Source organism: Oreochromis niloticus, unplaced genomic scaffold (assembly GCF_001858045.2).
Source record: "Oreochromis niloticus isolate F11D_XX unplaced genomic scaffold, O_niloticus_UMD_NMBU tig00000734_pilon, whole genome shotgun sequence".
In the NCBI taxonomy this organism is placed as follows: Eukaryota; Metazoa; Chordata; class Actinopteri; order Cichliformes; family Cichlidae; genus Oreochromis; species Oreochromis niloticus.
In genome coordinates, this window is record NW_020327228.1 from 356423 (window position 1) to 366894 (window position 10472).

The 10472-nt window shown below is 43.5% G+C and overlaps 2 protein-coding genes across 2 annotated transcripts; both read right to left on the bottom strand.

The window, feature by feature from the left end:
- Positions 1 to 194: 194 nt before the first annotated feature.
- LOC112844660 (uncharacterized) lies at positions 195 to 3139 on the bottom strand. The gene is made up of 3 exons (XM_025904287.1): positions 3135 to 3139; positions 1462 to 2891; positions 195 to 478 (listed from the first exon to the last, which is right to left on the bottom strand). The coding sequence occupies exons 2-3, from the start codon at positions 2870 to 2872 to the stop codon at positions 195 to 197; spliced, it is 1695 nt and encodes a 564-aa protein (XP_025760072.1). The 5' UTR covers positions 2873 to 2891; positions 3135 to 3139.
- Positions 3140 to 3399: 260 nt separating this feature from the next.
- On the bottom strand, positions 3400 to 6373 carry LOC112844661 (uncharacterized). Its single transcript, XM_025904288.1, has 3 exons — positions 6369 to 6373; positions 4696 to 6125; positions 3400 to 3770 (listed from the first exon to the last, which is right to left on the bottom strand). Exons 2-3 carry the CDS (start codon positions 6104 to 6106, stop codon positions 3400 to 3402), a joined length of 1782 nt encoding a protein of 593 aa, XP_025760073.1. The 5' UTR covers positions 6107 to 6125; positions 6369 to 6373.
- Positions 6374 to 10472: the final 4099 nt, after the last annotated feature.

Sequence of the window (10472 nt, forward strand, 5' to 3'; positions counted from 1 at the left end):
CACACCCAATTAAAGGTGAGGAAAAGAAACAAGGTGCATCTGGTGAAGTGAATGTGCTAAAAGGTGAGCCTTTACAACAGCCGCCCCCATATTTCTACTGAGAAATATGTTGAAAGGGTTAAAGTTGTTCTTTTTCATGAAGTGGGGGCAGAGGAATCAGACATGCTACAGGTTTGATATAGGTTCGGGGGGGGTCAACCTGGAGGTTGACAATGCAGGCCAGACTGTTCGGGGCCGACCATGTAGCCAGCGGTGGCGACCAGCCACGTGGGATGCAGCTGCAGGCCCAGACCTGCAGACCGTCGGGCAGTTTTGCAGGCGCTGGGGGCATTGTACGGGACTTGGAGGTAGGACCAGGTGATGCAGGAGCAGGCAGCGCCCTGACCACTGGCGGAATGGCAGCCACAGGCAGTGGAACTGGTGATAGCGGCACTGCCGGTGATGACGTAGGTACTGCTGATGGTAGAGTAGGAGGTGGCTGAATGAATTCAGAGCCATCAGCGGACACGAGGATGTGCTGGAGCGGTTCACCTGAACTGGAAGATGTGAACAAACATTGGGCATGCGTGGAACTGCTCTGGGGTTGGAAATCTGTGATTGGACCTTGGAGTGTCCATCCTAAGCGGGTTTTGACTGCTGAAGGAGATCCAAATGGTCCATGTCTAACTGGTGCAATAGGCGTAATAAGGTGGGTATGATCAGAGCCTATGAGCAGTAGTGGAGCTGCTTTGTTAATAAAGGGTAATGGGATACCTTTGAGATGCTTGTATCTCCGTTGGAGAGATGATACGGGGTAGGTGTGGTCTGAAAGTGCTAAGTGACTTGTAGCGAAGGCATTATTAATTGTGTAAGTTTTCTTTGGATGTGCGATGGGAGAAATCTGGAAATGTACAGAAGAACCTTGAATAGTTTCAACTTCCTGATGGACAGTTCTGAGTGATAATTTTTCAGCTTTCCCAGTTAGGTTGAGATGCTGCGCAGCTGATGTTAGAAGAATGGTACGCTGGGAGCCATCGTCAAGTACTGCATATGTTTCAAGAGTTCTTTTGCCATTTCGCAGTAGCACTTTCACAACCTTTAATAGTACACTAGGACAATCACTAGGTCTATCAAAATACAGTGTCCTCACTACAGGATTAGTTTCAGTTTTAGATCTCTTATTTACATCACATAGGATCTGTAGATGTCGTCCCATGCAGGTGGCACATGCTTTCCTGAGGTCACACTTTGCAGCCTGATGAGTTCTAGCACAACGCCAACACCGTTTGTTTGCTTTTATCCAGTTTATTTTCTCATCCTTTGTCTTCTGAATGAACTCAGGACACTTACTAATGTGGTGTTCAGGTGAGCAGCAGTATGCACATGTTGCCTTAGTTGTTATGATCGGTTGTGCTGCTTGTACAGGATCATCAGATGTATTTGCCCCATGTAATATTGTTGTAAGTGGAGAGGTGTACTTACGGGCAGGTCGTGGCTGGTTGAAGGATGAAACAGCATTGTCCTTTCTTGGTTGACACTTGCACTCCATTTGCAACCAGGATGAGAACAAAGGCAAGGTATACGTCATTTCTCCCTGTTCCCTGTAAACGTGCCGTTTGAAGCGACTGAAATGCTCTGCAGGCAACTTCGCTAACAAGCGATCAACATGGGAGCCACAATCTAGTTCTGCACGTCCTTGATCTCCCATAGTGCTAAGCAAACCAACTAAGGCCTGTACACGAAGAGCAAAGTTATCAAGACTCTGACCATCACCTGCTCTGATAGGAGGCAGTTCCAGTATATTCTTTAGCTCTTTCAATGCCAGCTGTCTTGGTTGCCCATAACGCTCATCAAGGGCTTTGATGGCTTGAGTGTATGGGTCAGGAGCGTAGGAAAAGGCAAGAGCTAATCGTTTAGCTTGGTCTACTTTGAGGTGATCAAGAAGGACATGATATTTGAAGTGCTCTGTCTCATGAGGATCAAGAAGGTTTGTAAGGGCCATCCGTAACATCCTGTATTGCATTTCGTCTTCTCTACTAAGGTCTGGAAACGAAGGACCTTCAAGTTTATATACATGTGTTCTCGTGCTAGAGGAGTGACCCGACCTAGCAGTAACAGGTACCAAAGGTTTCTGTTCATGTAAGGCATTGGATGTAGCTGGTTGTTGCTCTAGAGAAGGGTGATGATTGTGGTCAGATATGCAAATGAGAGGTTGAACAGGGTCTTCAGCTAAAGAAACAGCAGGTTGAACACATGAGATCTGGTGGGGATCCTGCCGTGATAAGGCCAGGAAATCAAAGGGAGTTTCATCTTGTGTAGCAAGGACTGGTCTAGGCAAACCACTTGAAGGGACTGCAGCATCTAATATTGTTGAATTAGGTAAAGGAGGGCTGGCAGCCGGAACTAAACCAGACTGACGGCTAATCTGTGGGGGCTGAAAGGGTGATTGACAGGTTGCTGTATCAATCACTGGGAACTGCTCATGTTGTTGATGTGTTTGAGAACTAGCTCGTAAACTGCATACAGAAGATTTGATTCCATCAGATGAGACAGTGCGAATTGAAGATCTGGAGCTACGAGAATGGGAAGGAGATGATTGAAACATAAATTGCCTAATCTCCCTCATCGTCGTCAGGAGTTCCCTCATAACCTCATCTTGGTTGGTAGGTAAAGGGGCAGGACGTTTCTCTGGTTGACTTTCTGATTCTCCGACAGGATCCTGCAGCCCATGTGTGTCTTTGTCACTGTGTTGGCATTCGGTTTGACTCTCTGTCTCACATGTAGCTCTTCTACTTCCAGGATACTGAACGTCATACTGCTGCAGGTGGGCAGGAGGTCGACTATCACGACTGGAACGTCTCAAACCTTCAGTCAATGGCTGCTGTGAATCCATGACGCTAACACTGCTCCAGCTCGGAGGACCATGTTGTGAAGGAAGGAAGGCTCAGGGTTTAAATAATCAGCATCATGGGCTCATCCGATCAGAATGAGAATAAGCAGTCATCTAATCATTCACAGGGTTCTCCTTTTATTCTCAATTCAATAAAGCAAAGAAGGAAAGACACACATGGACTGCCAATGCTGAAAGAAAACAGAGGTTTAAGTTACTCATTACCTTAAACAACACATAAAATAAAACCCAAACAGAACCTCACCTCTGCTGCCGCCCCGTGTGGGAGTGAAGAAAGAGTGAGCCAAAAGTGAATGCAGTCCTTATATACTGTGTGACAGGTGAGTGCAATTAAGGACAAGCACCACACCCAATTAAAGGTGAGGAAAAGAAACAAGGTGCATCTGGTGAAGTGAATGTGCTAAAAGGTGAGCCTTTACAACAGCCGCCCCCATATTTCTACTGAGAAATATGTTGAAAGGGTTAAAGTTGTTCTTTTTCATGAAGTGGGGGCAGAGGAATCAGACATGCTACAGGTTTGATATAGGTTCGGGGGGGTCAACCTGGAGGTTGACAATGCAGGCCAGACTGTTCGGGGGCCGACCATGTAGCCAGCGGTGGCGACCAGCCACGTGGGATGCAGCTGCAGGCCCAGACCTGCAGACCGTCGGGCAGTTTTGCAGGCGCTGGGGGCATTGTACGGGACTTGGAGGTAGGACCAGGTGATGCAGGAGCAGGCAGCGCCCTGACCACTGGCGGAATGGCAGCCACAGGCAGTGGAACTGGTGATAGCGGCACTGCCGGTGATGACGTAGGTACTGCTGATGGTAGAGTAGGAGGTGGCTGAATGAATTCAGAGCCATCAGCGGACACGAGGATGTGCTGGAGCGGTTCACCTGAACTGGAAGATGTGAACAAACATTGGGCATGCGTGGAACTGCTCTGGGGTTGGAAATCTGTGATTGGACCTTGGAGTGTCCATCCTAAGCGGGTTTTGACTGCTGAAGGAGATCCAAATGGTCCATGTCTAACTGGTGCAATAGGCGTAATAAGGTGGGTATGATCAGAGCCTATGAGCAGTAGTGGAGCTGCTTTGTTAATAAAGGGTAATGGGATACCTTTGAGATGCTTGTATCTCCGTTGGAGAGATGATACGGGGTAGGTGTGGTCTGAAAGTGCTAAGTGACTTGTAGCGAAGGCATTATTAATTGTGTAAGTTTTCTTTGGATGTGCGATGGGAGAAATCTGGAAATGTACAGAAGAACCTTGAATAGTTTCAACTTCCTGATGGACAGTTCTGAGTGATAATTTTTCAGCTTTCCCAGTTAGGTTGAGATGCTGCGCAGCTGATGTTAGAAGAATGGTACGCTGGGAGCCATCGTCAAGTACTGCATATGTTTCAAGAGTTCTTTTGCCATTTCGCAGTAGCACTTTCACAACCTTTAATAGTACACTAGGACAATCACTAGGTCTATCAAAATACAGTGTCCTCACTACAGGATTAGTTTCAGTTTTAGATCTCTTATTTACATCACATAGGATCTGTAGATGTCGTCCCATGCAGGTGGCACATGCTTTCCTGAGGTCACACTTTGCAGCCTGATGAGTTCTAGCACAACGCCAACACCGTTTGTTTGCTTTTATCCAGTTTATTTTCTCATCCTTTGTCTTCTGAATGAACTCAGGACACTTACTAATGTGGTGTTCAGGTGAGCAGCAGTATGCACATGTTGCCTTAGTTGTTATGATCGGTTGTGCTGCTTGTACAGGATCATCAGATGTATTTGCCCCATGTAATATTGTTGTAAGTGGAGAGGTGTACTTACGGGCAGGTCGTGGCTGGTTGAAGGATGAAACAGCATTGTCCTTTCTTGGTTGACACTTGCACTCCATTTGCAACCAGGATGAGAACAAAGGCAAGGTATACGTCATTTCTCCCTGTTCCCTGTAAACGTGCCGTTTGAAGCGACTGAAATGCTCTGCAGGCAACTTCGCTAACAAGCGATCAACATGGGAGCCACAATCTAGTTCTGCACGTCCTTGATCTCCCATAGTGCTAAGCAAACCAACTAAGGCCTGTACACGAAGAGCAAAGTTATCAAGACTCTGACCATCACCTGCTCTGATAGGAGGCAGTTCCAGTATATTCTTTAGCTCTTTCAATGCCAGCTGTCTTGGTTGCCCATAACGCTCATCAAGGGCTTTGATGGCTTGAGTGTATGGGTCAGGAGCGTAGGAAAAGGCAAGAGCTAATCGTTTAGCTTGGTCTACTTTGAGGTGATCAAGAAGGACATGATATTTGAAGTGCTCTGTCTCATGAGGATCAAGAAGGTTTGTAAGGGCCATCCGTAACATCCTGTATTGCATTTCGTCTTCTCTACTAAGGTCTGGAAACGAAGGACCTTCAAGTTTATATACATGTGTTCTCGTGCTAGAGGAGTGACCCGACCTAGCAGTAACAGGTACCAAAGGTTTCTGTTCATGTAAGGCATTGGATGTAGCTGGTTGTTGCTCTAGAGAAGGGTGATGATTGTGGTCAGATATGCAAATGAGAGGTTGAACAGGGTCTTCAGCTAAAGAAACAGCAGGTTGAACACATGAGATCTGGTGGGGATCCTGCCGTGATAAGGCCAGGAAATCAAAGGGAGTTTCATCTTGTGTAGCAAGGACTGGTCTAGGCAAACCACTTGAAGGGACTGCAGCATCTAATATTGTTGAATTAGGTAAAGGAGGGCTGGCAGCCGGAACTAAACCAGACTGACGGCTAATCTGTGGGGGCTGAAAGGGTGATTGACAGGTTGCTGTATCAATCACTGGGAACTGCTCATGTTGTTGATGTGTTTGAGAACTAGCTCGTAAACTGCATACAGAAGATTTGATTCCATCAGATGAGACAGTGCGAATTGAAGATCTGGAGCTACGAGAATGGGAAGGAGATGATTGAAACATAAATTGCCTAATCTCCCTCATCGTCGTCAGGAGTTCCCTCATAACCTCATCTTGGTTGGTAGGTAAAGGGGCAGGACGTTTCTCTGGTTGACTTTCTGATTCTCCGACAGGATCCTGCAGCCCATGTGTGTCTTTGTCACTGTGTTGGCATTCGGTTTGACTCTCTGTCTCACATGTAGCTCTTCTACTTCCAGGATACTGAACGTCATACTGCTGCAGGTGGGCAGGAGGTCGACTATCACGACTGGAACGTCTCAAACCTTCAGTCAATGGCTGCTGTGAATCCATGACGCTAACACTGCTCCAGCTCGGAGGACCATGTTGTGAAGGAAGGAAGGCTCAGGGTTTAAATAATCAGCATCATGGGCTCATCCGATCAGAATGAGAATAAGCAGTCATCTAATCATTCACAGGGTTCTCCTTTTATTCTCAATTCAATAAAGCAAAGAAGGAAAGACACACATGGACTGCCAATGCTGAAAGAAAACAGAGGTTTAAGTTACTCATTACCTTAAACAACACATAAAATAAAACCCAAACAGAACCTCACCTCTGCTGCCGCCCCGTGTGGGAGTGAAGAAAGAGTGAGCCAAAAGTGAATGCAGTCCTTATATACTGTGTGACAGGTGAGTGCAATTAAGGACAAGCACCACACCCAATTAAAGGTGAGGAAAAGAAACAAGGTGCATCTGGTGAAGTGAATGTGCTAAAAGGTGAGCCTTTACAACAAATCGCATGAGTGCTGCTGTTTGACTGAGGAAGAATAAAGTAGTCGTGGTAAGTCAATCACATGACCACTTAAAGACAGAGCAACAAGGTGCCAGTTTTTAAACTGTGTCGATAGGCCACGTAAAACCAGAGTCATGATAAACAAAATATATGCGGCGTTTTTTCCTCAATAGTTTCGCCGCGTTAGCGCTAGCAAGCACTCTCTGCTTATGAGGGAAAAAATAAAACAAAACAGGGGAAGTTTTAGGAGTGACGGCGAGAGAGAGAGAGAGAGAGAGAGAGCAAGTTTTGAGATGTGAGATTTGTGACGTTTAGCGTGTTTGGGGTGTGTAGTTAATGTGTTGTCTTGTGTAGTTAGTGTGTAGTGTTGTGGATAGTTTTGTGTTGTGTGTCAGAACAATGAGGCGACTGCTGTCTCCAGGTAGAAACAGGAGTGATACACCTGCTGCTGTCAGACCTGCAGGTATCAGGCTGTGATGTTCTCCTTTATAATGGACAGAAATATTTGGAGTGGCACAAATAATTTGTGTGACATCTTACTGAAGAACAGCTGATTGTTCTGTAAATAGTTTGAAATGGTTATTTTAAAAAAGGGTAAAAGGTAAATGGATGCAAATAACTTTGTTGTTTGCAAAACTTGTGCATAGGATTTTAAAATTGACAATTAATATTTGCATTTAAAGTTATGAAATATGATTCATTAAACATGTTTGTGGTTGTTACAGTAAAAATATAACTTTTTCTACTCTTATTTTATGGTTTTTGTCTGATTTTAGATCAATTGTGTTAATACAGTATGTCAACATGAAAACATAACTGTAAATTCAGGCACGTGAGGTTGTGCTAAAAAGACCAAACAACCAAACAAGGCAAAGTAAATAGTTTTTAAAGGTGAAATGTGGAGGGAAAATCAAAAGTAGTAAAATATGGCCAATTATACCCTGGACCCCAGAGGGTTAAACGTTCTTTGTTTTTTTTTTTAAGTAACGCAATAGTTACTTTTCCAAGTAATTAATTACTTTTAGAATATTGTAACTCAGTTACTAACTCAGTTACTTTTTTGAAGAAGTAACTAGTAACTGTAATTGAATTACTTTTTCAAAGTAACTTGCCCAACACTGTATATCACCTTGTTGCTTTGTCTTTAAGTGGTCGTGTGATTGGCTTACCACGACTACTTTATTCTTCCTCAGTCAAACAGCAGCACTCATGTGATTGTTTTGCCCCCTGAGCTCCAGGTGTTGTACCAAAACGTGATCGTCTGGCAAAGTGATTGCCGTCCGTGGGCACTGAAGAAGTCACTTGGATGAGTGACGAAACGTTTCTCCCACATAACGCTACGTCCAGATGAACAGAATCAACTTTTGGAGAACTCCACACAAACAGCTGACAAACACACAAACTCATCTCTCTGTTATATCTGCTCATTTTCTGTTTGATGGCAGCAACATGTTTCAGTAAAGTTTGTACAAAAAAAGAATAAACACAAAAACATCAACATCCAGCTGCTTAATCAATCATCAAACTTTGGCTCAATGTAGAGAGGAAAACATATCTCAGGTGTCACTGTGGTATGTGGGCACAGTGTAAATGTGACACATCATCAGTAAATGCAGAGTTAACACAGAGAAATAAAAAAACTACTTTGACTCAGCAATTTAAAATCCCAAAACCTTGAATGTCTCCTGAACTCGATTTAAGCACATTTTACATGACACTTAATGAGTCCCAGCACTTAAAGGCACCATTGTTATTATGTGCACTAACTGGGGACATACAGAAACATATCCACTTCTTTTAAATACCACAGTAAAGTCATGTGTCCACTGTGCAGCTGTGTTGATATAATGAGTGAATGATTTGAGCTTTTCACTGCCTGCTGTGTTTCCTCGACTCCTGAGCAAAGATAAAGAGTCAATTCAGACCCACCTATCATGTTTATCTATGTTAGGTAGATGGTTAGGTTAATAGCTCGTTTAGAGAACCTTTTCATGATATGCAAATGTTTTGAGACAGGAATTTTGGGTTTTCATGAGTTATGTATGCCAAAATCATCAATATTAAAACAATGAAAGGCTTGAACTACTTCAGTTGTGTGTAATGAATCTAAAATATATGAAAGTCTAATGTTTATCAGTACATTACAGGAAATAATTAACTTTCTCACAATATGCTAATTTTTTGAGAAGGACCTGTATGTAAATCACTCCACTTAGTCTTTTCACTAAATTGTATCTCCCTACAGACACAAAGCACTGAGAAGAAAAGGGATGTTGTTATCTGCTGCCTCATTAGCTACCTCGGGGAAAGACAACAGATTACTTATTAACTCAAGGGGTCCTAATGTTCTTCTCTCCTGTCCTCTCCTATCCCCTGTTCTCCGCTTCTCCATTCATCTTCTGTCCGCTCCCCTCTTTAGATCAACTGAAATATGTTGAAAAAGCATCTTAAATAAAATAAAACTTGTGTATGCTTTTTGTTTCTTTCTTTTTAACACGTAGGAATGTGAGGATTACACAGACAATATGATGAAGGTGATCGTGATCCACAACATCATGGCTGAGGAGGATCCATCAGATGTGTTCATTGTGATTGAGGGAAACCAAGTGATGGAGGGATGTGGAAGCCGAACAAAGGCATGTGTACTGCTGATGGGACTGATATATGCCCTCAACCTCGAATATCCGAAGGAGCTGAAGAACATATTTGACACTTTTCAAAAACTGGTTTTGGAACTTAACGGGGCGAAACTACTGAACAAGGTCCACGGCCTCAAAAATAAGCTTATGCAATGCACACACATTTCCCCTCTTGTTCCCAGAGGATCTTTTGTCCAGACATAGCTTGATGGAGCTGTAATTTTTCTTCTGACAGCAAGCACAGAAACTATTGAATGTTGGTGTTAGTGTTCTGTTCTATTTATACATATGTTTGATAACGTACATGCACAGAAACAACCTTGTAGAGTTTCTGTGCTTTTGGCTTTTAAAATGGACTAAGTGGCCTTGGAAAGTGTTGTCTGCATTAGCTGTTGTGTTGCACTTTATTCTGTGTTTTTATTGAATAAAAACATTGAGATAATGAACCATTTGAATATCTTTTTTTTTGAATAGGTGATGTTTATCAACTGATAATAATTAAATTTTATTAGTAATTATCAGGTATTACCAACTAGCAAACAAGAGATAATTTTACCTCATTTCAATGAGTAAGTAGCTGTTGAATGTATACATAAATATGGGGTAAATTTTACCCAATTTAATTAAGTATTTCATAGCTTTTTATTGAAGCTATTTTATACACAATATATTGAACTAAACCAACCACAAAAAAGGCTATGCAAATTGTTACCTCAGATTTATTGGGTAAATTCTATAGATGACTTCTTACAATGTGTACAATAATCCAAAAGGGCAGTGAGGTGAAAAGGTGATTTCTTCCAGTGGTGTGCGTGGCAGTGCAGTGCAGATCTGTGACGTGACTGAGCAACGATCCAAAACCCTGTGCTGCCTTTTCCCAGCTCCTTCTCCGTTCCCCAAATCCTAGTGGAAAGTGCAAACACAGACACACAGTAACTAGATAGCTCATCAACCATCCACAGTACTCAATACGTGAATAGCTACTGCTCTACTGTGCTTAACGAGATGATCCAGCACTGGCTGTCACCCGACAGCACTGTTAAATAGGCCTGCCTCAAGATGGTGGATGATTAGAGGCAGCAGGTGAGGTGATTAAGCCACGCTGGTGGGTCCAGCGCAGGAAGCTCCTTTCAGGTTAGCTGACATTCTGTGCTCTGGCTCACAGAAGTGATGCTCCCACATCAAAACAAAAAGCAAACAACACAACGGAGAGGAGTGGAGAAAACAGAAGCACACACAAACAACTCGAACCGGGAGATCGACCTGCAAGGACTGTCTGGCCGTGA